This window comes from Helianthus annuus, chromosome 3 (assembly GCF_002127325.2).
Source record: "Helianthus annuus cultivar XRQ/B chromosome 3, HanXRQr2.0-SUNRISE, whole genome shotgun sequence".
NCBI classification, from domain to species: Eukaryota; Viridiplantae; Streptophyta; class Magnoliopsida; order Asterales; family Asteraceae; genus Helianthus; species Helianthus annuus.
In genome coordinates, this window is record NC_035435.2 from 120,918,298 (window position 1) to 120,944,749 (window position 26,452).

Below are 26,452 nucleotides of genomic sequence, written 5' to 3' on the forward strand. Positions count from 1 at the left end.
TGGGGGGGTGGGGGGTGGGTTGAGAAATTTCGGACACTACTGGTACCATACTGATACCGTACAGGGTGTCGTACCATTCCGCCAGTGGCGGACCCAGGAATTTTCCATGGGTGTGCGGAACATTTTTAAAAATTTTAGGCCCCAAGGTATATAAGTAAAAAATCGGTTCGTATCGGGTCAGGTCGGGTCATGTAAAACAAAAGAACATCGAACTAAATTTATATAATTATCAAAAATATGTCAAATCTTGTTACAAACATAATTAAAACGTCACCCTACGGGTTTTCATTTTTTGAAATCTATCCAAAACATGGCTCCATAACATATTACATAATATATCAACTATTCAAGCCTTAGAAATCATAATGTAAATAACCCTAAAAATCATCTAAACAACATATACACCATAAAAAGAAAAAGCCAAACATTCTTCACTAACAAATATATTTCACCAGATCTACTGTGTGGTGTAGGCGGCTATAAAAAAGGCAAAAATATCACCACTAACAAAATATAACCCACCATATAACATAATGAAAAACAAAACGAAGCACATGTGTATTGTCATGGTTAGTATGCGGCTAATATCAACCAAAAAAATTTACCTGTGTTCGATCGGCGGTGGTATGGTGGCTAATTACGGTGGTATGCGGTTGCTGGCTGTTCATTGTTGTCGCTGATGTTCTGATCGCTGGCGTGCGGGGAGGATAGAGAGAGCGGGAGAGAATATGTAGGGGTTTTGGGCTTGTTTATTTTATTTTAGTTTGAAATATTGTTGATTTGTTGGGTTTGTTTATTGGGCTAAAACTTAGTAGTGGACTAGTTAAAGTTATATAATTTGGGTATTTGGGTTTAGTTATTTAGGTATTAAAAGTTATATAATTTAGGTAATATTTTAAAAAAAGATAAGAGTTTACTAAAAAAAATTGAATATAAATTGATAACACTTTTTACTTAAGGGGTGCAGACGGAAAATTCTAAGAGGTGCGGATGGAAAATTCCAAGGGGTGCGGACGGGATTTTCGACAGAACTTAGAACTAATTTTTTTTTCCTCGGGGGTCCGTCCGCCCACCTTGGCTTTGTCTTAAGTCCGCCCCTGCATTCCGCTATTGATCGGTCATATACGGTACGGTATTCAGTTTTGTAGCTCAAATTTGGTATTGGTACTATGCGGTACGGCATCGATTTGGGACTTTTAACGGTACCGACCAAACATATAAAGTACGGTATTTGATTTTGGTTTTAACTAAATTTCAGTATTGGTATTATGCGGTATGATATTGATTTGGTATAATATAGGTACTGATCTCATTCCCTATGCTAGGGTGTATATGGTCCGGTCTAATCTAGATTGAATTGATTACGGTTTAAGAGAACATTAAACCAAGTCATCCAAACCGTTCCATAACATAGATTCAAACGGTTTGATAGTTTAGGCCAAGTTGGTTTTTCTAAAACAACTCAAAAAGATTATAAGTGTTAAAAATACATTTTGATACTAAAAAAAAAACTATAGCAATCTTATATTATTTCATCTTTGTCGAACATCATAGGAAGATTCGACTTTCCGAATTTTTCTTAAATCTTTGAAGGTATCCTATATCCTAATTCTTTGATCATGAACAAGCCTCTAGTTACTAATTCATCTTGTTGGGAACATTGGACATCAAGTTGACTATTTTGAGAACATTGGACATCATGTTGACTATTTTGGTTGACAAAGTCTATTGTTGTTTTTTAATAATGCATTAGTAAAGGGAAATGTGACCCACTTAATAATACTTTGATCTTTTCATGGTTAAATTAACAACTAACAACTAACTCGTGGTTCGTAATTTGTTTGGTAAAAAATCAATTGTAATTCAGCTCAAACTACTTAACTCTTATAAACGAGTTCGAGCATACGGTATCTCATTGCCGACTCCAAATAAATTATCCTTGAATTTTCTTGTATATTGATACGAATTTGGACTTATATGATTTGATGGGTCAAGTTATTTTACAAAGGCTTCGAATTGTAAGAAGTGTAAGAAGGATTTATAGAGTGACAAGTGTTCAATAACCTAAAAGTAAACCCACTACATCACCACCAAAAACCTAAACACCCACCCCCACCCCACCCCACCGCCACCCAAAAACCTAAACCCCCCTCCCCCACCAAAAAGTTATTTATGCCACTGAAAACAAGCATAACTAATGGCTTTACAAACTTGTAACAATTATAATCCAATATGACTTCACTTAATAACCAAACAAAATAGTTCAGGTAACTTGTCAAATATTCAAACACTTAAAAACGAAAACAAAATCTAAAAATGAAACCAAGAGACAATGAACTACAAGTTTTTGCAGTCTTTTTCATCTAATATAAAGAAACAAATCATCATCAACTCATCATCTATCCTTTCCTATGCATCACCAGAGATACATATCTCGACTATAAGCCGCAAACTCATATTACATCTCACTCAAAAACCCAAAAATGTAAGTCAAAATCAAAGTATCAATCCTTAAAAAAAAAAAAAAAACACAAAAATAGCTCACTTATAATCCTAATATCTCTAGAGAAGCAATCTACTTGGCTCCACTTTTTTTGACACTTCTTTCGACTTCAAGACATGTCGTTCCGAAGTTTGTTCACCAAAATTCATTTGTTATAGCAATCTGGACTCCATATTATTCAAGAATTCCTGTAACAAGTGAAATGAACAAATTAGAAGACATGTTTGGGATAGTTTTGACTTTTGACTCATGTTTTCTAACTTATAACATGTTTAAGGAGCGATCATACCTCTGTTTGTTTGCCGTTTGGCTACACCGTAACCATCGACATAACCAGGACTTTTAGTATGGACATCAGAACTGCCACCATCACTGCCACCACCTATCCCATATCCACCAAACGAACCGGACCCCTCTTGCTCGTTGTTTCTTGACTGCCAAGTTGGGTCTCCACCATATACAGAACCGCCACCGCCACCGCCACTTCCACCAGCGTAAAAGTCTGAAAAAGGCTCTTCATAACCACCATTAGCAGCAGCATACGGTAATGTTCGGACCTCGCTAGTAGTAACATTTCTACCATACCCACCACCTCCTAACCCATAACCGTTATCACCTCCAAAACCGAGATTCCCACTTTGAGTAGAGGCGTTCCTACCACCTTGATTTGTAATCGGATTCGAACCCCAATTGAGACCTGTATTTCCAAAAATACCCCCACCGATAGCACTCGACCGGGTCGCATTTGACCCATAGTTAAATCCACCATTACCCCACAAATTCCGGGGGTTGGAACTGAAAAGAGAAGCATTCCCTCCATTCCCGCCACCATTGCCGCCATCAAAACCGATAGGACCCGCAAACCGATTTGTATTCCCGACAAAATACGGACTCGGGGTCATTCCCCTTCCATAGCTCAAACTCCTATTGTAGTTTGCGTTTGTCATCCCCGGTTCAAAGTTCAATCCCATTCCATACGCGGAACCAAATGGGTCAAACCCGCCTCTACCAGCCATCCTAACACCGTAACCACCAACCGCACCAGGAGAATACGGTCCTTGAGTGTATCCATTAAGAATGCCACTTGCTCGACCCAAACCATATGGATAAGCACCAAGCATGGCTCGGCTAGGACTCGGTGAAAGCTCTTTTGGTACCGCACGTTTCACTTCAACCATTTTGCCGTTTAGTTCATGGAAGGTTTTTAACAACACTTTGTCTACAGAATCTTCTGAATCGTAAGTAATGAATCCAAAACCTCGAGGTCTTTGTGTGTTATGATCATACATAACCACAACATCCGTAACTGCACCGAATTGTTCAAAGTACCTTCTGAAATCATTTTCAGTGACTGTCGACGCTAAACCTCCTACAAATATCTTTCTTGTTCGGTTTGGACCCGGAGAACTTTGAACGCTACCACTGTTTCTACTGATTGTACTCTGTTCTTCTCTAGGAACAGCCTTCTTTGCCTCAACCTAACATTTGTATAAACCTTTAATAACATTATCATATTTCAAGATCCCAATTCAAAGACTTATGATCGACGAACGAGCTTACCATTCGGCCATCGATATGATGCTTCTCCTTGATGACTCGCTCGGCGACAGCAGGATCCGCAAAGACTACAAAACCAAAACCACGGGCACGTCCTGTGGTGTGATCCTTCATGATCACAGCTTCCAAAACCTCACCGAAACCGCTAAAATACTCTTGTAATCGTTCTTCATTCGTGTCCCACGATATCCCACCCACGAACAACTTGCCGAGATCCGACTGCATTTTCTGTACACCGAAATTTGCTAATCAGCAACCCTAAATCTCAACTAATTCACACTTTACAGTTAACAAACCACAAGTTCCCATCAAAACAGGGTTTCAATAACATCTAAACAATCTTAAACTAAACTAATCACAATCATACTAGTTCATCAAGTGAAAATGCAGATCAAATTAACATAAATTAATACAAATTAAAAGCATTGTACCTAAGTATTATGTTACACACAGATTAATACACCTAAAATTAAAACCGATAATCTTATTTTCAATCAAGAAAACATCGGATCCCTCGAAGACGACAATTGAAGTCCTCCTGAAAAAAAGGGTCACAAAATTAACCAAACCTTTATCAAACTTAACCAAGATTAATAAACAACAAATACCCAAATCATAAAATAAAAAATAAAAAATACCCAGATGATAAATCTTGAAACTTTAAGATCTGAGAGGAGGATCAACAACAACTGAGGGCAAGTTCATCCTCCTCAACACTCAACACTGCCCCCTTTGATTTCACTTTCAGAATAATAAAAAAAAAAAAAGAAAATCTTGATTGAAAAAGATTGAATTGTTAGTAACAATTGGGATGAATAGATGATGAATATATGTGTGTTTTTCTGTATGTGTGAGAGAGAGAAAAAAAGAAAAAAAAAAAAAAAGAGAGAATTTTGGGTGTTTGATCTGATTAATGGAAGCAATGGGTGTTCTCCAAACAGATGCTTATATAGTTATTGGGAAAATTTAGGTTGTACAATGTATGTATGTACATGCATATAGCGTGTGAAGATGTAATGATGTTTGTGAGATGATGGATCAACGGTTGAGATTGCTTGATGAAGGGATTTATATTTTATCGTATGTTGTTGCAACACACCGGATGTGTAGGCTTTATGAGCAACTTGTGTTGGGTCTACACACAGTTTGTCTATTTGACATTTTAACGTACTTTTGTTAATTTATTTGGTAAAATAAAGTTGCTAATTATTGTAATTTGTAGGCATTGTCGATACAAATTATGTTGATTATTTCCTTTAAAAAAATTATTTAGGATAGTTTTGTTTATTAAAATGTTTTGAATAGATATGTGTTGGAATCAAAGTCTATGAGAAGTAACGTGGGGCTCAAGAAATAAAGCTTTGTGGACTCCTAACTTGTTAGGTAACTCTTGTGTTTTATGCACTATGCTTCGATGATTTTGGTGTGGTTTTGTTTTGATTTGATTTGTATTGTCATATTATTATGCAATAGTATCATATTGTCGTGTGACTATCAGGGGGCGAAGCCAGTGTACAAGGAGGGGTAGCTCGGGTTACCTCTCAACTTCGTTTGCGTAGTGTAAAAATATCATTCAACTCCGTCTACGTAGTGTAAAATTTTTATATTTTTATACAAAAGATATGCTGATCCAAAAAAAATGAGAAACCCCTGATAAACTAGATCCGTCACTGGTGACTATGTGAGGTTTTTAACATATTGTTAGTGTTTGGAAACGGGGCGAGAAACCTGTCAACTCGTTGAACCTTTTTTTATTCATAAAATCTGAGTTTTTAAGAAAAATATGAGTTAGACTCCTTAGCTGTGGTCGGTAGAGAATAAAAACTTTATGATAACATTAGACCAACTTGAGTGGACTTAGTATATAGAATGGCGAGTCTCCGTAATTTTATGTTTATTTTTATAAATAACGTATATTGTTAGTTTTCAACCAACAATCAAGATTGTTGACCCTGACCTAGAATGACATGAATTATAGCATACAAAACACACAAAGTTTGTAGAAACATGTTTGTAAGATTTGTTGGCAGTCATCAACCAACCATATCCATTCACTCCTCAATGTTGTCAACTACCACCTCAACATAACGTGGATACCCTACTACCCTTAATATTATAATATAGCCGCAATTATGTTTTAGGCTGAATCATAGTGATAAGGGTGAGAGGGGCACTCCTCTAAGAGGGGAGTCCCCTCTCTTACGCATAACCAATCCTTGTGTGCCACGTCAACTCCCCTTTTAAACTCCTCTAACACCCTAAATTGATGGCGGCACTCCCCTCTTATGTGACTTGTTTTTTTTATTAAAAAAAAAATTCATTGGTTGATTGAATGGGGGGCCCACCTTCTCTCTCCTCCCCTCTTCGGTGCCGGCTCCCCGATTTGGCCTCCCGCCTTGATGGCGGCACCGCCCCTCTTCGGCGAACTTGGTCCCCGCATGGGGTCACCGAGGGTGCCCCCCTCACCCTAAAAAGAATAACATCTTTACCTAAATATATATATGTTATATATTTGTGAAGTTAGTGTTATCGCTAAATCTTTAATATTTTATTTAAATATTTAATACGTGTAATACACAGGTTTCTAGCATACTAATGTATAAAACAAATAATGAGGGAGAGAAATGATCTGGATGACGAGGATAGCTCTCTCCATTTGATGAGGATAGTTCTCTCCATTCGGGATCAAAAACCTTGGTACCAACCTGGCGAGGCGAGTTCACCTGTCACATCAGCATTTCCACCCCATGGCAATTTCATCGCGCGTGCGCTTATAAGATTTATCTTATATAAGTTATTACTTTGTGATTGTAAGAACAAGAATTGAAGTCACATAAATTAGAGGTATTAAAAATGTATAATAATAAATACTTAAATAGATATGTGCAATACTAGATAAGAGTAGAAATAAAGTGATGATTTTTTGTGAGTAGCCTATATTAACATCACTACTAGTTTGAAATGATGTTATGATGTCTAAAAGTTGCTAAGCATGTTAATAGGTGAATGAAACAAGATTTTTTTTTTTTTTTTTTTTTTTTTTTTGCGCATGTCAGGATAATGGGGTGGACTTGAGGAGGAACATGTGCAAATTTCCCATTATTACCCAGAATAAACTAAAAATATGAAATTTTGCATCTTGGCTAAAAGAAGTGAATACTATTAGTATAGTCCATACAAATGTGTGTAGTAGAATCAGACACATAACAACACTCAAGTAACCAACTTTATAGTTCAATTCAGTTCAAATAAACTTACTAACTGGAAACCTATATCAGTACCCTTTAACTGTTCCAGAAAACCAACAAGAATATTGATGCAATCCTCATAACAATGCCAAACAAAACACGAAAACAAAATCCAAAACACGAAACCAGGAGACCATCAACTACAAGTTTTTGCCATCTAAAAGGTAACAAACAGATAAAGAAAACCTCAACCGAAAGCGAAAATCATCATCTATCATTTTGTATGCATCACCAGAGATGCAAGATGATACATATTTTGACTATAAGCCGCAGACTGATGTTACATCTCACTCCAAAAGACCAAAAATCTAAGTCAAAATCAAACTATCAATCCTTAAAAGACACAAAAAAAAAAAACAACAACTCACTTATAATCCTAATCATCTCTAGGAAAGCACTCTTTTACTTTTTTAAAGATTGTTCACCTGATACACCACCATTCATCTATTATAGCAATTTCAGTTCCAAACTATTCAAGAATTCCTGCAACAAGTAAAATGGAGTAATTAGTAAACATTAAAAGATGAGTGGGATTATATTGGGTACGTTTGTTTGTTTTGAAGATTAAGCATACCTCTGGTTGTTTGTCGTTTAGATACATTATAACCATCAACATAACCAGGAGGACTTCTATTATGGACATCCGAACCACCACCGATCCCATATCCGCCAAACGAACCGGACCCCTCTTGGTCACTATTTCCCGCCCGCCAAGTTGGGTCACCACCATATAGAGGGTTGCTAACACCACCGCCACCGCCACTGCCACCACCACTTCCACCAACATAAAAGTCGGAAAAAGGTCCTTCGAACCCACCATTAGCGGCGGCATACGATGATGTCTGCACCTCACTAGTAGTAACATTTCTACCATACCCACCAACTCCTAACCCATACCCGTTCTCACCTCCATAACCAACGTTCCCACTTTGAGAAGAAGCATTCGCATTCGCATTCCCACCTCCTTGATTTGTAATCGGATTAGAACCCCAATTGAGACCCGCATTCCCGAATATACCCCCACCGATAGCACTCGACCCAGTCGAATTTGACCCATAGTTAAACCCGGTATTACCCCACAAGTTTCGGGTATTAGAACTGAATAAAGAAGCATTCCCTCCATTCCCACCACCATTTCCACCGTCAAAACCGATAGGACCAGGAAACCGATTCGTATTCCCGACAAAATAAGGATTCGGGCTCATTCCCCTTCCGTAGCTCAAACTCCTATTAAAGTTCGGGCTTGTCAATCCCGGTTCAAAGTTCAATCCCATTCCATACCCGGAACCAAACGGGCTGAACCCACCTCTACCAGCCATCCTAACACCATAACCACCAACCGCACCAGGAGAATACGGTCCCTGAGTGTAGCCATTAAGAATGCCACTCGCTCTACCCAAACCGTAAGGATAAGCACCAAGCATGGCCCGGCTAGGGCTTGGCGAAAGCTCCTTTGGTACCGCACGTTTCACTTCAACCATTTTACCGTTTAGCTCATGGAACGTTTTTAGCAGTACTTGGTCCACCGCTTCTTCTGAGTCATAAGTTATGAATCCAAAACCTCTTGGTCTCTGTGTGTTATGATCATACATAACCACAACATCCGTAATCGTACCAAATTGTTCAAAGTACCTTCTGAAATCACTTTCAGTGACTGTCGATGCTAAACCTCCTACGAATATCTTTCTCGTTCGATTCGGGCCAGGAGAACTCTGAACGCTACCACTGTTCCTACTAATCGTACTCTGATCTTCTCGAGGAACAGCCTTCTTTGCCTCAACCTAACATTTGAACAAATCTTTAACAACAACATCATATCAAAAACTTATGATCAACATTCAACTAACTTACCATCCGCCCATCGATATGGTGCTTCTCCTTGATAACCCTCTCGGCGACAGCAGGATCTGCAAAGACCACAAAACCGAAACCACGGGCACGCCCTGTGGTGTGATCCTTCATGATCACAGCTTCCAAAACCTCACCATAACTGCTAAAATACTCCTGTAAACGTTCTTCATTTGTATCCCACGCTATCCCACCAACGAATAACTTTCCGAGATCCGATTGCATTTTCTGCACACCCAATTCAATCCATCAACAACCCTAAATTCCATAAACTCAAACTTTGCATAATATCCAAACACAATTGGTACAAAATTAAGCATAACTAGTTACAAGCTTGTTGTACAAAACTAATCACAATCATCCAAGTTTATAGAGTGAAAATGCAGATCAAAACAATAAAGATTAAAAGCAAAACATAGGATTAAATCAAGAACACATCGGATCCTTCTAAGACGACCAATCTAACGACAATTAAGGAAAGCAATCAAAGAAAGATGCAAACTTTTGTCGAATTGAGAACAAATTATATAATAAAAAGTAGAATAAATGGATACCCAGATGGTAAATCTTGAAAAGAAAGAGTTAAGATCTGAGAGGAGGAGTAATAAGAACTGAGGGCACGTTCATCCTCCTCGATACAGCCCTCTTTGATTTTGATTTTGATTTTGATTTCAAATTCAGTTTCGATTTCGATTTATGAATAGTATTGGTGTTGATAAAGATTAAAGAAATCTTGATGTGAACTTATCTTCCTGTATGTAAAAAATGGGGGATGTCGAAAAAGATTGGAAATTTATAATCAAATGGTAGAGAGAGGGGGTGTGTGTGAGAGAGAGAGAGATGAAGAGAGAGAGAGAGAGAGAGAGAGAGAGAAATAATGAAGGGTGTTTGAAGGAAAGATAAATGCAATTGGATTGGATGCTTATATAGTTAATGGGAAAATGTTTGGTATTACGATGTATTCATATCTATTCATAGGATGGTTTCGGTACCGGTATTGAATATATCAAATCGAAAATACTGATATTATAATGTATTTATAGCATAGTATTGATACTGGTATAGAATATATCAAATCGAAAATACCGATCTAAAAAATCATCAAAATTGGATACCTGTATCAAAAATACTCAGCACGGTATTTGAAGGTAAAATCTGGGAAAATACTTGTACCGTACCAAACTTAAAGCATTGATCCAGAAACATCAAAAGGTGGGTACCAAATTGGTACCGAAATTTGATCGTGTTTTATTTTGTGTAACGGTATTTTTTTATACCAGTACTAGAATGTTCATCCCTAATGCATAGAGTATGTGTAGTCATGGAGCAATGTTTGTGAACGTGGTCAGTCCCATAGTATAAGTAACCTAACCTTGAGTCTAGGGCCGACATAAAAATAAGGCCTCCGCTTAAATCGCTTGGCTACTTCAAATCGCAATTATGGTTGGACTTGCTTCAATTCTTGAACATGATTATTGTTGATTGAATTGCAATCTCGTTGTGCTCAAAAATCACAATTATGCTTCTTCTCTTTTAGCTTCAATTGACTCAACACGTTAGTAACACTTTAACATAATAACTTATTTGCTAAGTTTGATTGCGTAAACTTAAGCTTATTTGTCGATTAATTTAGTCATTTAGGTAATAAAGTGATTACTTATCTGCTTGATAGTTGATACTTGATTTGTTGATTGAACTATTTTTCGAGCTATTACTTTTATAATTGGACATCGAATATGATTGTGTGACTGAATTAAGTGTTGATGTTCGTAGATCAGATCTAACCATAAAATAGTATGGTTTATAACAAATTAAAGACTGAAAAAGAGCCCCAAAATTTTATTTTGCTTGGACTCCAAATTTCATTTCGCCTTAAGCCCAAAAAAAGTTGGGTTGGCCTCGTTTGCGACGTTGCAGCTGCTAGATCATTATCATCAACGGTTAAGATCACTTGTCAATGGGATTCATTGTAGGTCCTGCCACACCGGATATATAGGATTTGTCCTTCACCTTGTAATTTGTTTGGTCTACAAATTTTATATATTTTTGGTCCTTCACCTCTTGTAATTTGTTTGGTCTACAAATTTTATATATTTTTGGTACTTATTATTGTCATTGTAAAGGTGTTACCTAATACAACTTGGCAACTAGCTAACTTGCTGTTGGTTTTATATACATAAATATATTCTAGTGGGATTCCTCCACATGATATAATGGAAATTTAGTTTTGTTCAGAAATTGGTTCGGTTTGTTACATTATTTGTATGTGTTAGGTAAAATAAAAACTTTGATGACTTGTGAGAACATAAAAAACTCGTCCAGAGCGAAGATTTTTTTCCAAAAGAAATTTACCAAAAATCCTAAAAAATCAACTTTTACAAAAAAAAAAAAAAAAAAAAAAAGTTGATTTACACCACCGTAAAAAAAACTGTTATGGTGGATGTAAATGCTAATGTTAGTAACTTTTTACAGTGTTGTAAAAAGGTTAAAAACACCGCTTGAATTTTTTTTTTTTTTTTTACAGTTGTGCTTAACATTTTCATATACGTGTGTGCAAAAAATAGTGGCAAAACTCGTACGAGAAGTCAGGGTTCTCTGAGTTCTCACAACTTGGGGGGATTCTCTTGATCTGAAGCCTATATAAATATATATAGTCTGATAAGCCCAAAACGATATCAAAAATTGTTTTACGTCGACTGAAAACCACAATAACGAATACTGGTACTGATTTCGATAATGCCCAATACCATTATCAGTTTGTTTTTTCATCGTACCAGTACTCGCTACAGTTTATGATATTAGAAAAATAGTTTACTTTGAAATTTGAATACAACTCCGTTCTCAAAAAAAAATTGTACTGGAACGTCGAGAAAAAGACTTAAAACACATGTGTACTGGAACGTCGAGAAAAAGACTTAAAACCTTCTTAGAAAAGTTAACGAACGTAAGTTATTAAAGAAAAATCAAATTAAATAAAAATTTGGTGAGTTAAAAGGCGTATATCATTTAAAGTATGTAAGGTGATATTGAAACTTTAAATAAGAGTTAATTGTCATTTTCGTTCCTGTAGTTTGTTTACTTTTGCCATTTCAGTTCAATTTTCAAAAATTCACCATTTTCCTCCCTGGCATACTGGAAACGTGCCACTTCAATCCAAAAATTAAAAACCAATTAAGTCAGACAGGTTAAATGAAGGATATTATTGTCAATTCATATATCTTTTATTATCACCTTATTTTATGAATTGACAATAATACCCTTCATTTAACCTGTCTGACTTAACTGAGTTTTAATTTTTGGACTGAAGTGGCACGTTTCTAGTATGTCAAGGAAACTGGTGCATTTTTGAAAATTGACCTGAAATGACAAAAGTGAACAAACCACATGGACGAAAATGACAGTTAACTCCTTTAAATAATAATAAAAAAACACTGAACTATTGTTCATAACCCATGTAAAATTAAGGAATAGTGGATTTTAATAATCCCAACTATTTGCCGTCGGCCGACAACAGTCCCGACTTCAAAAATAACCACCGGCAGTCCCAACTATTGACATATTGGCCATCAATAGACCCTGACTAACAGAACCCTAACGCCGTTAGTCTCCGGTCGTTGGAAAACCATTTTTTCTAGAAAAAGGTTTCTGAAGGTCCGATCTAAGGTTACAAAGAGGCCTGGGACAAAAATGTTGAGTTTTCCGGCTAAAAAGAAAATTTTTGACGAAAAATGAGTTATTCGACGACTTTAATAATTGGGGCTTTTACTAGGAAAAGGTTCCTAAAGGTCTGAGATAAGGTTACAAAGAGGTTAGGGATGAAAATGTTGAGTTTTCCAGCCAAAAATGAGTTTTTCGGCAAAAAACGTTTTTCCGGCGACCGAAAACTAACGACGTTACGATTCTGTTAGTCAGGGTCCATTGGAGGCTAATATGTTAATAGTTGGGACCGCTGATGGTTATTTTTAAAGTTAGGACTGTTGGCGGCCAATGACGAATGGTTGAGATTATTAAAATCCAATATTCCTAAAATTAATAGTATATAATTTGATGAATTTATTCATGACATTATATAGAAAACGCATAAAAAGTTAAATTACTATTATATATATAATATAACTAGATTATAGTCTCGTGTATTACACGATTTAAATAATAAAAGCTATTTGTTTGCATAGTACAATAAGACAAGTAGATATACATGATAATCATTTCACAAACTTGCAATCTTTTGCTAATAGGAATTAATATCCAACCTGCTTCTAAAGTGTTTAATCATAAATTTTTTAGAAAGCTTTGTAATTATTTTTACAGCGTGTAGTTAAACACTGAAAACATATTTTTATAACCCATAAGTTTATTTTCCTTTATTTTGTAATACAAATTAACCTATCTTGTCTCACGTATAATTTAAAAAATTGTTAGGCTATAGTAATAAACTGTTAAGTTATATTGATAACCGTAGAAGTTTTATAATAAAAAGATTAGGCTGTTAAATCATGTAATATGGTTAAATCTGAAAAATATTTAAACTCATACTTGGGTGTACATTTGATTATTCTCCACAGTAACTCAAAGTTTGTTTCAAACATTTAAAAATACGTAGATTATGCATTTTTCCGGTAATTTAATTCAAAAGTGTCATTATTATTACTATTAGAAATATAATGGAATTTAATTGTTTTTAGTAAGTTTTAACACAAAAATATCATTATAAATTATAAATATATATTTTGCAGTAGGAGCGGTTATTAAGGTAACGATATTAAAAGAAGCAATACTGTCATTATATGATATTAACATGATTTAAAAAAATTAATTTTGATTAGAAACGATTTTTTAGGGATGATATGATGTTGACACGTGACGTTCTTTAAAATCGTGAGTAGAGTTAATTACATAGTTAGTCCATGTGGTTTGCACAAAGTAACATACTTAGGAACTAATAGTTTAAAATCACATTCTAGGGTATTAACTTTTCATTTTGCAACGTTTGGAGGTATTAACGTTATTTGAAGGTTTAAAATCACATTTTATTAGTACCTAAGTATGTTATTTTGTGCAAACCACAGGGACTAACTATGTTAATACTCTAGAAGTTAATACCTCCAAACGTTACAAAATGAAAAGTTAATACCCTAAAAGGTGATTTTAAACTATTAGTACCTAAGTATGTTATTTTGTGCAAACCACAGAGACTAACTATGTAATTAACTCTTATAAGTAAGATTTGTTCTTAGAAAAGTATAGAAAACTTGTACATAAATTTTGTTACCATGTAATTTATATTATTTATATTGTATTGATAAGATGTAAACAAATATGAAAACCCTAACCGTGTACTACTACGCTAAAAGTAGAAGAACTAGTATATAACAAAGTTATCTCCAAAAGAAGAGTAAACTGCCAAAATGGTCCCTGAGGTTTGTTCACTTTTACCACTTTAGTCGAAAACTCAAACCTTTTGAATCTGGGTCCCTGTGGTTTCAATTTTGTTGTCATTTTCATCCAAAATCAAAATCTGATAAGGTTTTTCAGTTAACATCCAACTTTTCTGTCTTTTCCTCCCTTTTAATGAAGGGCAAAATGGTCTTTTAACGTTTTATTTAAACAAATTAAAAAAATCTAACCATTTTGCCCTTCATTAAAAGAGAGGAAAAGGACAAAAAAAAAAAAAACTGGATGTTAACCGAAAAATATGGACAAATTGTGCTTTTGGATGAAAATGACAACAAAATTGAAACCACAGGGACCCAGATTCAAAGGTTTGAGTTTTGGACTAAAGTGGCAAAAGTGAACAAACCATAGGGACCATTTTGGCAGTTTACTCCCAAAAGAAATACAACAATTAGATGATAGTAATAAAAAATAAATGAAAATTAATCAATATCATGAACTATAATTTTGATAATAATAAAAAAGGGATAAAAGACAGAAAATTAATTTTCTAAAAATTTAAATTAAAGGAGGTGAGTTTGATTAAATAATATTAATCTATTAAATAAAATATAAATAAAAATGAGAGATTGTAGGAGAGAATATCATATGATACTAAATAGAGTCTTTTATTAATATTTAGATTAGATTTGATGAATTTATTCATGACATTATATAAAAAGAAGGCAGAAAAAGTTAAATTATTAATTTGTTCAATCCTAAAGGTGAAGGGTATGGTTCAATCACTCTAGGGTGTTTGAGTTATTCTCTATCCAATAATAGCATGCCATGTCAACTCCCTATTTTATACTCAATCACTAAGTATGGTTCAAACACCCCTCAATTAAAAAAAAAAAACAAAAAACAAAACAAAACTTGATTGGTTGTATCTCTCCTCTCTCTCTCCTCTCCTCTCTTCTCTCCTCTCATCGGTGACTATACACCGAAGTCAACCATCCCCACTCACCGATCCCCACTCCTCTCTATGGTCGGGATGGTTCACCGATCGATGAAACCATTCACCGATTACACTCAATCAAGCCATACCGAGTGCCCTAAACAATTTTTTTTAGTAAATACGAATAATTTTCGTTTTTTGTATATTACTTACACATGTCTAGTTAAAGCAAAGGTTATAATATCTACACTTGTTTACGTAACAATAGAAAAATGAAAAACCTACAAATTTGTAGGATCTAATAATTTTGTCACCGTGTTCCTTTTGTTAGATTCTCATAATTCTAACTATTATTTTCTGAAGAGATAATTCTGATTTGGTGGATTATCCAGAAAGTTAATATGGGTTAAAGATAATTCAAGTTAGTTATAGATAAAATTAGTTTGAATTGTCCGTTTATTAGATATGTTTATCTAGTTAGTTTATTTAATTATTCAAATAGAGTTTGAGTAGGTTTAGGATTAGTTCATGTTTAGTATAAATATAGGGTTATGTATTCAGTTTTATTCGTCGAGTTCAGTTTAATAATATAAAGAGCATGAGACGTGTTAGTTTCCAAATCATTTGTGTTTGGTTTTGTGTGTTCGTTATTGGAAGCCTGGGCCAGCATTTTCCAAATCACACAAAGTTCTCACGAATTTTTTTCCAAACTGAATGGGTTCCTAGGAACCCACAAAAGTGGCCTAGTTCCGCCCGTGTGTATGTGATTGATACAATTTTAATGTATCGACTTATAAAAAACTTGAACGATTTAGATTTAGATTCGAAATACAATAATCTTGTGTAATGATTCTCATATGTTACGCCTCTATATGTATATATGTGTGTCTTATTTTGTATAAAGGTTTTTTAAGAAGTGTAAAAAGATTGGAATGGGTTAAACATAATTGTTAAGCCATTGAATTTCTACAACTACTATAAAATAATAAAAACCTTATTAGATTTTTCGTATTGATCAATTGTTTATGAGAGTATAATGACAATGATTACATATAAGAGTAATGACAGAAAATGCATATTATCTTTTTCCAGCGATCCCTTTCTGGGCGTTTCTAAAACCCCCCAAAATGTTGTTTACATCGTCCAAAATCAATTGCTTTTGTACTAGTGATCTGAGGTAAAGACGATTGAACGCTTGATGTAAGATGAGCGAAAGATCTTGAAGAAAGAACTATAAAAACTATTGGTGGGAAAGACGACGACAAATCTACAACCATAATGGTGAAAGGCAGGCGACAACAGATCTACAACCAAAGTGGTGAAAGGTAAAGCCTTGTATATATAATTACAATAAATCTTAACTATGATAAAGACAATTACAATAAACTATATATAAACAAATGTATGTTGATCTGACTTGTATGTTCTAATGATTTAGAATAACAAAATTATATTTCATGGTTATTTAGTTATTACTGTATTCTTGTTTGTTGGTCGAGCCTTTGACTAGAGACTAAAAAGACACTTGCATATGTTGCTAAAGAGGGTTTAAGAGGTATATGAATTTGCAAAGTCTTAGCAATTTAAGTTTTAATTTTAGGCAAAAGATATGAGTTTATTGAAGTAAATGTGAGAGTAGTTGCCTTATCCTAGCTTTAACTTTATTCCACCCTATTGTCTGATTCCCATTGCATTTAAAAAAAGTTGGTTAAAGTTGGTTTGGTGTCTTTAACTTAAGTGGAGTCTACCTTATAAATCAATGAATTAATGTGTTAACTAAATAAATAATTGATAGATATAGTTAATACTAGTGTACTGGCGGGATGCATTGCCCCAAGTTGATAGCTAAACTTTATGTTACACACTTATACATGAAAAGAATAGTTAAGAGATATATTCATAACTGTAATTATATTATGTTTAGCTGATCAAAGGTTCTTGGATTGGTATAAGGACCTCATGATGAGAAGCTTAGTGAGTACAAGGAAATGGGTGCACTCCTTTAGTGAGTCTGTTTAAATGTCGGATGTTACGAGTTTGAATTTGCATGATAGTTTTTGTTTGACTCTGACCCGACGGAAATTGAGTTGATAGACATCCGAATTCCAATAAGTATCCGAGTGAAATAATTTTCTGGTACCATCACTAATTACAGCTACAACTCAAAATCTGAAAACAACTTGACCAAATGTCATTTCATACCCTGCCTTTCAGTTCATTACACTAGGCGTAAAATCTTATTTAAAACTACTTCTACGTCAACAAAACGATAACTAACTAAACCTTCTCCGGTCATGAGAACACTAAAAATCACTAATCGATTGCATTCAAGAGAACACTGAAAACCACTAATCGATTGTGTCCAAGAGAACACTAAAATCACTAATCGTTTGCGTTCAAGAGAACACTAAAAATCACTAATCGTTTGCGTTCAAGAGAACACTAAAAATCACTAATCGTTTGCGTTCAAGAGAACACTAAAAATCACTAATCGTTTGATAGCCCGAGTTAACGAACAAATGAAAAGATTATATACGCTTAGGATAAAGAAAACGTTATAATAAAAAAAACCTCCATACGGGACCTCATTCAGTTTCTTCATCATCAACCTCCATAAGAAAGGGATCCTTTAGAAGATCAGAAGCAGAAGGCCTTGCTCGTTTCTGACCGATACATCTCTCAATAAACGCTTTTAATTCCGTATCTGTTACCTTATCAAAGGCTTGCGGCATCACACCACCCGTAACCTTCTTGTATATTTGAGCAACACAATCACATTCAGTGTACGGTATCTCCATTGTAGCCATTTCTAGCAAGCACATTCCAAACGAGTATATATCCACTAACTCGTTGTAATCCTCCTCGTACAGCTCAGGTGCCATGTATTCTGGTGTTCCTATCAATGAATGAGCCACATGGCTCTTTCCTACAACTGCCGCTAAGCCCAAGTCGCCAATCTTAACCTGCAAAACGTATATCGAAAATTAGCATGCGTCCGTTTGATATAATCAACTGAAAGCAAAGGGTATGTTTAGTTATTAATTATTTACCTTTCCGATATTTCCATTTATGAAGATGTTGCTACAATTGAGATCTCGATGAATGACACATGGCTCGTGGGTGTGAAGATACTCCAAGCCTTTAAGAATCTGTTTCGACCACTTTTTTAAAGCTTTGGTTGATACACGCTTATGTTTCTTCCTGTAATCCCTCAGATTTCCTGATGTGCATTCTTCGGTTATAAAGTTCAAGGTGTTATGTTCAGTATCCCTCCAGAAACCATACATAACTATGAGGTTTTCGTTCTTTAGCGTCTTCAGTAGTTTTATTTCTGAGAACAGCCTCTTTAAGACAGACGGGTCCCCACTGAAATTCCGTAGCTTGACTTGGTTCCAAGCCACGTCTCGGCCTTCTGCTTGGTCAAAACCCCTATAGACCTTCTTTACCGCACCAGCACCCAACAGGTCGCTGTACCGACCGAATCTTCCTGACGGGTCAACCTCAACGAATGGTTCTCTGTCTTGATCAGATGGATCAGGACTGATCACTTGCATCCTATAGATTTCTTTCGTTAACTGGCGATTATCCGACAGATTCGCCTAGTTACTGAAAGAAAAAAAGGAGCATAGATTAGAGCCATTAGCCAAACATATCACGAGGTTACATGATTTCACCTGCTCAGTAATCACAATAACCTGTTAAGCTGATAATACTAGCTATCCACTAGGATACAGATGATGTAGCTATACTATATGATTCGTTACACGTTATAATGTTCAATCATCATTCATCAAAGCTGGTAAATTGATGATTATCCAACATATTTGCCTAATTACTGGAAGAAGAAAGAACCATCAGTTAACCAAACATATCAAACAAGGTTACATGATTCCACCTACTCCGTAATCACTACTCACTATAACCAGTTAAACCGATAATACTAGCTATCCACCAAACAACAAATGATGTAGTTAGGGATCATTCACAATTTATCATATGTATGCATACTAGATGATTCTTAAAAGTTACAATGTTCAATCATCAATGCTGTTAAAGGCAAGTAACAAGTTCATGATTAATAATCTGTTTATGAGCTAACAGACAATGAATATATTTCATCTACTCAAATTGGTGATATGAACTAAAAGTCACAAAACTATTTACACTACACATAATCAGAAACAACAAATCCTATTAATGCACAGTAGTTGAAAGTAACACGAATCGATCTAATGTAGCTTTTATATTCCTCTATTAACCAATTGCAGTGTCGAATCTAACAAATCAAACTACAAACAAATAATGAAATAATCAACAAAATCATAATGGAATCATCACATTCTAAGGTTCAGATGATCAATATTGACAACGATTCCGATCTATTACGATAAATCAGAAATATAAAAGTTGTAGAATTCAAATTAGGGTTACGATTCAGCAGATTTAACATGAAATTAAACATAGAGTTTATAGACTACAACAATCGGAAGAAATTGACAATTGAAACAGATGAATTATATTACATTAAATCAAAATTAACTACTGGTGTTACCTGACCGATTAACAAGTGGTTCACACGAACGTTCTCGAATCTCTGCTACTTGTCGATGCGAATATGCGTGACGAAAGGCGTGTGGGCGAGGAGTTTGTGGCGTATAAATAGGAAAACGAGAATGATTCCGTACTTGAAATATATATTAACTATGGTTTAATATTTTTTTAGGGCTTTGACTTTTGCTTTATAATTTTTAATTCAATTTAATATTAAATAATTGTTAAAAGTCAGAATTGATTTTGACGTGTATCTGAAGTATACAAAAATTGGTCAGCAAAGTGCTGCCAGCATGTCATGACAACTCAATTTCACATGAAAACGTGGACAGTCATTTTATTCTTTGATTAAATAAAAATCATTGGTGACAAATCATTTTAGCAAATTGAATTTAAATAATCTCAGTTTTCTCAATTTAACCGATAATAATCTCAATTCAGTTATTGACCGATAATAATCTGAACTGGTCCACTTTTGGCCGATAATAGTCTGCGTTAAACATAGCTTAACGGAGTTAAATTTTTTTTTTTCCGAATTACAAACAGTCTGCGTTAAATATAGCTTAACGGAGTTAAATTTTTTTCCGAATTACAAACTGATATTTTAGGGCTTTTGATTAGAACGAGTATACGAGTTGCTTGATGTAAAATTTGCCTCGAAATATTGCCTCAAACAACAAAAATGGTGCTTCAATTCGGGTGTTTAAACTTCCAATTAACAAAAATCAAGTCGTTTGAAGTATCGTTTCGAGGTAAGTTTTACATAAATCGACTCGTATCCTTGTTCAAATCCATAAAACATCCGTTTGTAATTTGGAAAAAAGCTTAACTTCGTTAAGCTATTTTTATCGGTGGACTATTATCGGCCAAAAGTGGATTAGTTTGGATTATTATCGACCAATAACTGAGTTAGGATTATTATCGGCCAAATTGAGAAAGCTGAGATTATTCAAATCCAATTTGCCTTTTTAATATACAACTTATTTACTTTATTTATCGAATGTCATTATCACCGGCAATCTCTGACCACCTTACACCATCGTGACCACTTTGTCCTAGTCTGGACCGTCGCCAAGAACCCTAAAAACATTGGGGCCGGGGACAAGTCGAAAAAAGACCCCTAAAATATAAAAATGTTAAAATAATATTTTAAAAAATCAGGTTCCTGGGGAAAGCTAGCTCTGGTCGTCGCTCACCCTGCCCATGCTTTGGGCTGGCCCTAGTACAAGTTCATACTATCCACACATTTGCGTGTGCATCGCAGCTATAAGTATAATTGCTTGTGTGAATAAAAGAAGAAAACTGAAAACTGATATGCTTTGTCCGATTAGAGGTGTTGCTTCTGGTGGTGCCACAAACAACCAGCAAACCAAGATCAGCTGAAGAAACAAATTTGACACTAAATGATGATGTGAAGAAACATATCTACACAAAATAGAATACAAACTTTTATCTCCTTGTTATGCAAACTTTACACAAAAGCGATTAAATAAAATCAACATATAAGATACAATATGGCTTTTGCGCATGCTCGATCACACACCCCATTTCAAGACACATCAGAAAAGGTACTCTTTGCTAGTTTGATTTCTAAGAAGAGAAATGAAACAAAACAACATGTGCGGATATAGTGGGTGGATTACATGGGATGTATAATTAAACATTTCATACATCCTCTACCCCTTGCATGTTCAGTCAAGGTTCTAGTTTCATGGAAACGACCCGTGATTGCCTGTTACGCTTTGCCACCCTCACAAAGACTATTGATAGGCAAGATGGGGCCCACCATGGCCGCCGCACTTTTTGCTCCCCCTTCAAGCAAGCAACTGTAAAAGTACAAAAATATATTAATCAAAGTGTTTCACCAACACTGGTGATTCAAAAACATGATATGGTCCTAAAGCTTGCAAGTTCCAGAATTTTATATATGGCCATATAAAAAGGGTAATGATTTAAAATAGTTAAATACATTAATGATCCCAGTGTGCTCTGGTAAATTCAAATTTCAAAACATTTTGTAAAAAGCTGCCACATTGTCAGCGGAAGTGGTGACCTCAGAACCCTCAGAAAGATCCTAGTCACTTCCAGCCTCTCTTCTACTCACTCCACCAAACACCTCGAGATGCTACACGGTGAACGACATGTCATGAGCTTTAGTGTCGTCAACAATGATCACCGTCTTGCCAACTACCATTCTATACTTCTATAAACAGTTTACCACTCTCTACGTCCTCGTTATACGGCCTGGGAATACAAAGAAATAAAACACAATCATCCAATCATTAGCTCAGATCGCCGAGAGCAAACTCAGGTGACGATATTAGAGTTTCGATTGGGAGTCTGTGACACCATGACGGAGCAGAAAGAATAGAAGAACAGGGGGAGAAGACAGAAGAGGAAAGGTCAAAGAAGCAAGGGGAAGGTGGGATTACTATTTTTTATTATTTATGGAAGGGTCAAATGATCATTTCACAATGTGAATGACTTACAAACATATTTAACCTTTGTCCGTTGGTGTTAGGGACCAATTGGGTCACAGTGTGGCAAAAGGCTGTGACAATCCGTAATCTGGAATTTACCGGTTTACCCCAGGGACCATCCGTGTAATCAACTCTAACTCAAATAAATGAATAATCCTATATTATCCGTCCCACTAACAACATAAGCAAATATCCAAAATATCCAAATAACATGTCTGCTAAGTAGATACAACTTTACATCTAACAAATTATGATTTATGATATTGCATAATTACAGGGGAGCTTGTAAGAGACTAAAGTTAACTAATAACACATGGCAAACAAAGGAGTTTGAGAGAGATAACCTTTAATCCTTCTAAGTTCCTTGCACAGTGTTATGAAATCTCCCCATTTCATGTGGCAACGCCGAATAAACCGAAGAATTTGTTCAGTTGTAAACATGGACATTCCTTCTAGATACTCCCCGTTAACACCATTTTCTTTGAATGTTTGGCGATACCCGCCCAGATTTATTTCCTCTAACCAAAGGCCAACATCCTGGGAGACAATATTTGAGCACATAGTGTCAGTCACTCTGCAATATTCTCCCATAAACATAATGACAGTGTAATTCAAAAAGGAATGATGGTGATTCACACAGAAACATACATGCTAAGGTGGCATTTACTACTTGGTTCTTTAGATACGCAAGTTCTATGAGTCTATGACCATGGTATGGTATGATCATTGTAGCTAACTAGTGTTATAAGCATGCACAAATAATTAGTTTATTACTTTGTTTGTGTGCTGGGAATTGGGATTAATAAAGGGTACAGATATATCTGTTGAGCTTACAAGTGATATACAAAAACTAACAAGATTATCGATTCAACCAATTAAATTGTCTTCCTTTTGCTCTTTCTATTATAAATGATCCTCTAATGCCTAAGACCCCTGATGTGTATGAAAATAATACATTGAACACAAACAAATGGGATCATGACCGAAAAGTCAAGATACTTCAGGCTCTTAATTGAACATGCTCAACTGATCCCAAGTACAGTACAATAAACGCTTTCAAAAAAGGGTGTTTGGATGTGCACTTGGTTTTAAGTTGTGTGATGCGCTCCGATGCGTTTGGTCCAAAATCTGATGCGCGATGCGAGCGCATCACGTATGCGAAGCGCTCTTTATAAAATACATAGTTAAACTAAAACACTTGACCTAAAAAGAAAATAGGAGTTGTTCTTTTTGGTTCAAATCAAGCATATTAAAATGTATCTAGAACCACAAAAAGTGTTTAGGAACCATAATGGTCCAAATCAAGCATACTAAGATATTAATTATTGAAAAAATCCAACCCATTTCATAAAATCTGGAAAAAAAATTAACAAACGCTGTTGCATGCATCGGAGCGCATTATGCGAAATCGGCGCAATATTCTCGCATCACGTAAACGCTACGCATCGGCTGTGGCGATGCGCTCTCATCAGCGCATCACGCACTATGTGCGCATTTTAAGACCCAAGGATGTGCATTTAAAATGGATTGTTAATTCTAAACAATAGTCGGATAAAATCTTGGTCAAACCTTGGTTTTGAAAGGCGCGAGATGCTTCGATGCTTTTTTATCTCAAAAGATGGTGCGCGCGGCGTGCACATCACGTATACTAGACGTTCATTATTAATAAATACTAAAAAACTATTTATAGTTAACATTTTAACTTGTTAACTTTTAAACACTATAATATAAAATATTCTCATCATCTTTGGTTGGATATGTTAAATCGATGTTAAATTTGTTAAAATATCAGACCAAAGATGATGAGAATATTTTACATTTTAGTGGTTAGAAGTTAACTAGTTAAAATATTAACTATAAATATATGGGTTGAGTTCATTTCAGAACTCTAAATAACTACAGAACTTTCAGAACTCCTAATAAACAATCATTTTATATATAAGTTTTTGTATTTAGGATCTTTTTATCATCTATTATATGTATTTCTTTGATTACATACATGTTAAAAGGAGTTTACATATGTTTAATTGCCAAAATTATATATATGTGTCATAACTAATTACATATATGTAAAAAAACTAGTTTACATATGTGTAATTATAAAATTACATATAAAAAATGATAAAATTACTCTTAACATGTATGTAATCGTAAAAATACACATAATAAATGATAAAATTATCCTAAACATAAAAATATATAAATAAAAAGATTGTTTATTAGGAGTTCTGCGAGTGCTGTAAATATTTATGGTTCTGAAATGATCCTGGCCCATAAATATATTTATTAATTATTTAATAACGAACGCCTAGAATATGGGATGTGCACGCCATCGGCCACGCACGCGTATCAACTTTTGGGATAAAAACGCATCAGAGCGCCTCGCGCCTTTAAAAACCAAGGTTTGACCAAGTGTTTATCTGACTCTTGTTTAAAACTAATAATCCATTTAAATGCACATCCAAACACCCTTTTCTGAAAGCTTTTGTTGTACTTTACTTGGGATCAGTTGAGCATGTTCATTAAGAGCCTGAACGATCTTGACTTCTCGTTGATAGTCACGTTTGTTCCTTTGATTCAATTAACCGGTTCACTCCTTTAAATATGCAAGTTCTATGACCATGGTACGGTATGATCATCAATCATTGTAGCTAACTAGTGTTACAAGCATCCGATAAAACACAAAAATCACTTATTACTTTGTTTGTGAGCTAGCATCAATAAGGGTAGACGAATATCAGTTGCACAGACAAGTGACCTGTTATTCTAAAATCAAGCTTAGTTTCTAGTGTGATAGAACCTATCAAGATACAAAACCTTTAGATGTGTAGAATAAGATTCTAGATTCAACCGGCGAATTTGCCTCTCTTTGCTCCATCTACCACAAATGATCCTCTAAGAACACAAACGAACAGGATCATGACCGAAAAATAGAAACCGAGCACAATTTAAACCCCAAGAACAACACCTCCACCAAAATTAAGATAACCACAACATCAACATAAAAATTTAATTAATTTATCGGTATAGCATTCACTATCAAAACACACAGAAAACAAAACAACTAGAATCAAATTTCATCAATAAATGAATATACAATCCCCAAAAAGGTCAAAAACACCTCCAATTTGACTATCCCAACAAAACGCCCAATTTCACACCACAAAATTTCCAATTGAATCACTAGATCTATAATAAGAGCGATTAAACATTACCTCAACCGTCCAAATGAAGAAATCAAGCGGCTCCGGAGGCCGTTCTTTGCTCATCTCACGAAACAATAATCCAATAGGAAACCCTAGAAACAAAATCCGAAAGTCAAAACCGCAATTGAAAGGAGAATAACATGAATTGAAGGAATCTAGAAGAAGAAAACAAAAGAATCGGTTAGATTTACCGTGAAAAAGTGTAGCGATTAGGATATAGATTCAGTGCATATGATAGAGAGAGAGAGAACTTTTTGAGTGTGTGTTAGTGTGTGAGAGAGAGAGAAAAGAGAAAGTAGAAGGTTGAAAGGATGGTGGTTTGGTTGTAGTTTGGAGAGTGTGTGTAAGGAAGGGAGAGTGATGCGTTTGTCAGCATTGACATGTGGACCATCTCTCGTTGCTTTGTATTTAGTATTTTCCGCTTTTGTCCCTCCTTGATGAATTATTTTGCAACTCTTTTGCTTTTTCATCTACCAAAATGTGTCTTCTTGTTTATCTATAGGCGAGTATAAGAAAACAGGGCTTGAAGAGGTATGGTCTCAAAAAACCGCACAGACCAATTAGGTCGCGCGTTGAATCATACTTCTTATTCACTAATCTGATTAATCTACAAGCCCCGTGCGGGCTTCTAAGGCAAAACCTAGATCGTGCGCAAGGTCCAAGCAAGATGTAACATCAGTTTTCACACTTAGCATCCTGAATAGGAGCCCTCAACCCCTGAACCTTGC

At 35.2% G+C, this 26,452-nt stretch overlaps 4 protein-coding genes across 6 annotated transcripts; all 4 read right to left on the reverse strand.

The window, feature by feature from the left end:
- Positions 1–2,291: 2,291 nt before the first annotated feature.
- On the reverse strand, positions 2,292–4,975 carry LOC110929594 (heterogeneous nuclear ribonucleoprotein 1). Of its 2 annotated transcripts, XM_022172752.2 has the most exons (5): positions 4,699–4,974; positions 4,492–4,598; positions 4,064–4,288; positions 2,793–3,981; positions 2,292–2,691 (listed from the first exon to the last, which is right to left on the reverse strand). In XM_022172752.2, the coding sequence occupies exons 3-5, from the start codon at positions 4,283–4,285 to the stop codon at positions 2,678–2,680; spliced, it is 1,425 nt and encodes a 474-aa protein (XP_022028444.1). In that variant the 5' UTR covers positions 4,286–4,288; positions 4,492–4,598; positions 4,699–4,974; the 3' UTR covers positions 2,292–2,677. The 2 variants fall into 2 exon arrangements, with proteins under 2 accessions (XP_022028444.1, XP_022028445.1); XM_022172753.2 differs by lacking the exon at positions 4,492–4,598 and having other exon boundaries at positions 4,699–4,975.
- A 2,393-nt stretch (positions 4,976–7,368) lies between these two features.
- LOC110929593 (heterogeneous nuclear ribonucleoprotein 1) lies at positions 7,369–10,033 on the reverse strand. Its single transcript, XM_022172751.2, has 4 exons — positions 9,711–10,033; positions 9,160–9,384; positions 7,883–9,089; positions 7,369–7,791 (listed from the first exon to the last, which is right to left on the reverse strand). Exons 2-4 carry the CDS (start codon positions 9,379–9,381, stop codon positions 7,778–7,780), a joined length of 1,443 nt encoding a protein of 480 aa, XP_022028443.1. The 5' UTR covers positions 9,382–9,384; positions 9,711–10,033; the 3' UTR covers positions 7,369–7,777.
- A 7,622-nt stretch (positions 10,034–17,655) lies between these two features.
- Positions 17,656–20,177, reverse strand: LOC110929592 (probable serine/threonine-protein kinase WNK11). Of its 2 annotated transcripts, none has more exons than XM_022172749.2 (3): positions 20,040–20,177; positions 18,538–19,093; positions 17,656–18,450 (listed from the first exon to the last, which is right to left on the reverse strand). In XM_022172749.2, exons 2-3 carry the CDS (start codon positions 19,039–19,041, stop codon positions 18,073–18,075), a joined length of 882 nt encoding a protein of 293 aa, XP_022028441.1. In that variant the 5' UTR covers positions 19,042–19,093; positions 20,040–20,177; the 3' UTR covers positions 17,656–18,072. The 2 variants fall into 2 exon arrangements, with proteins under 2 accessions (XP_022028441.1, XP_022028442.1); XM_022172750.2 differs by having other exon boundaries at positions 18,538–19,161; positions 20,040–20,171.
- A 1,268-nt stretch (positions 20,178–21,445) lies between these two features.
- Positions 21,446–26,118, reverse strand: LOC110929591. The gene is made up of 4 exons (XM_022172748.2): positions 25,916–26,118; positions 25,734–25,816; positions 22,863–23,055; positions 21,446–21,864 (listed from the first exon to the last, which is right to left on the reverse strand). The coding sequence occupies exons 2-4, from the start codon at positions 25,785–25,787 to the stop codon at positions 21,734–21,736; spliced, it is 378 nt and encodes a 125-aa protein (XP_022028440.1). The 5' UTR covers positions 25,788–25,816; positions 25,916–26,118; the 3' UTR covers positions 21,446–21,733.
- Between the last annotated feature and the right edge of the window lie 334 nt (positions 26,119–26,452).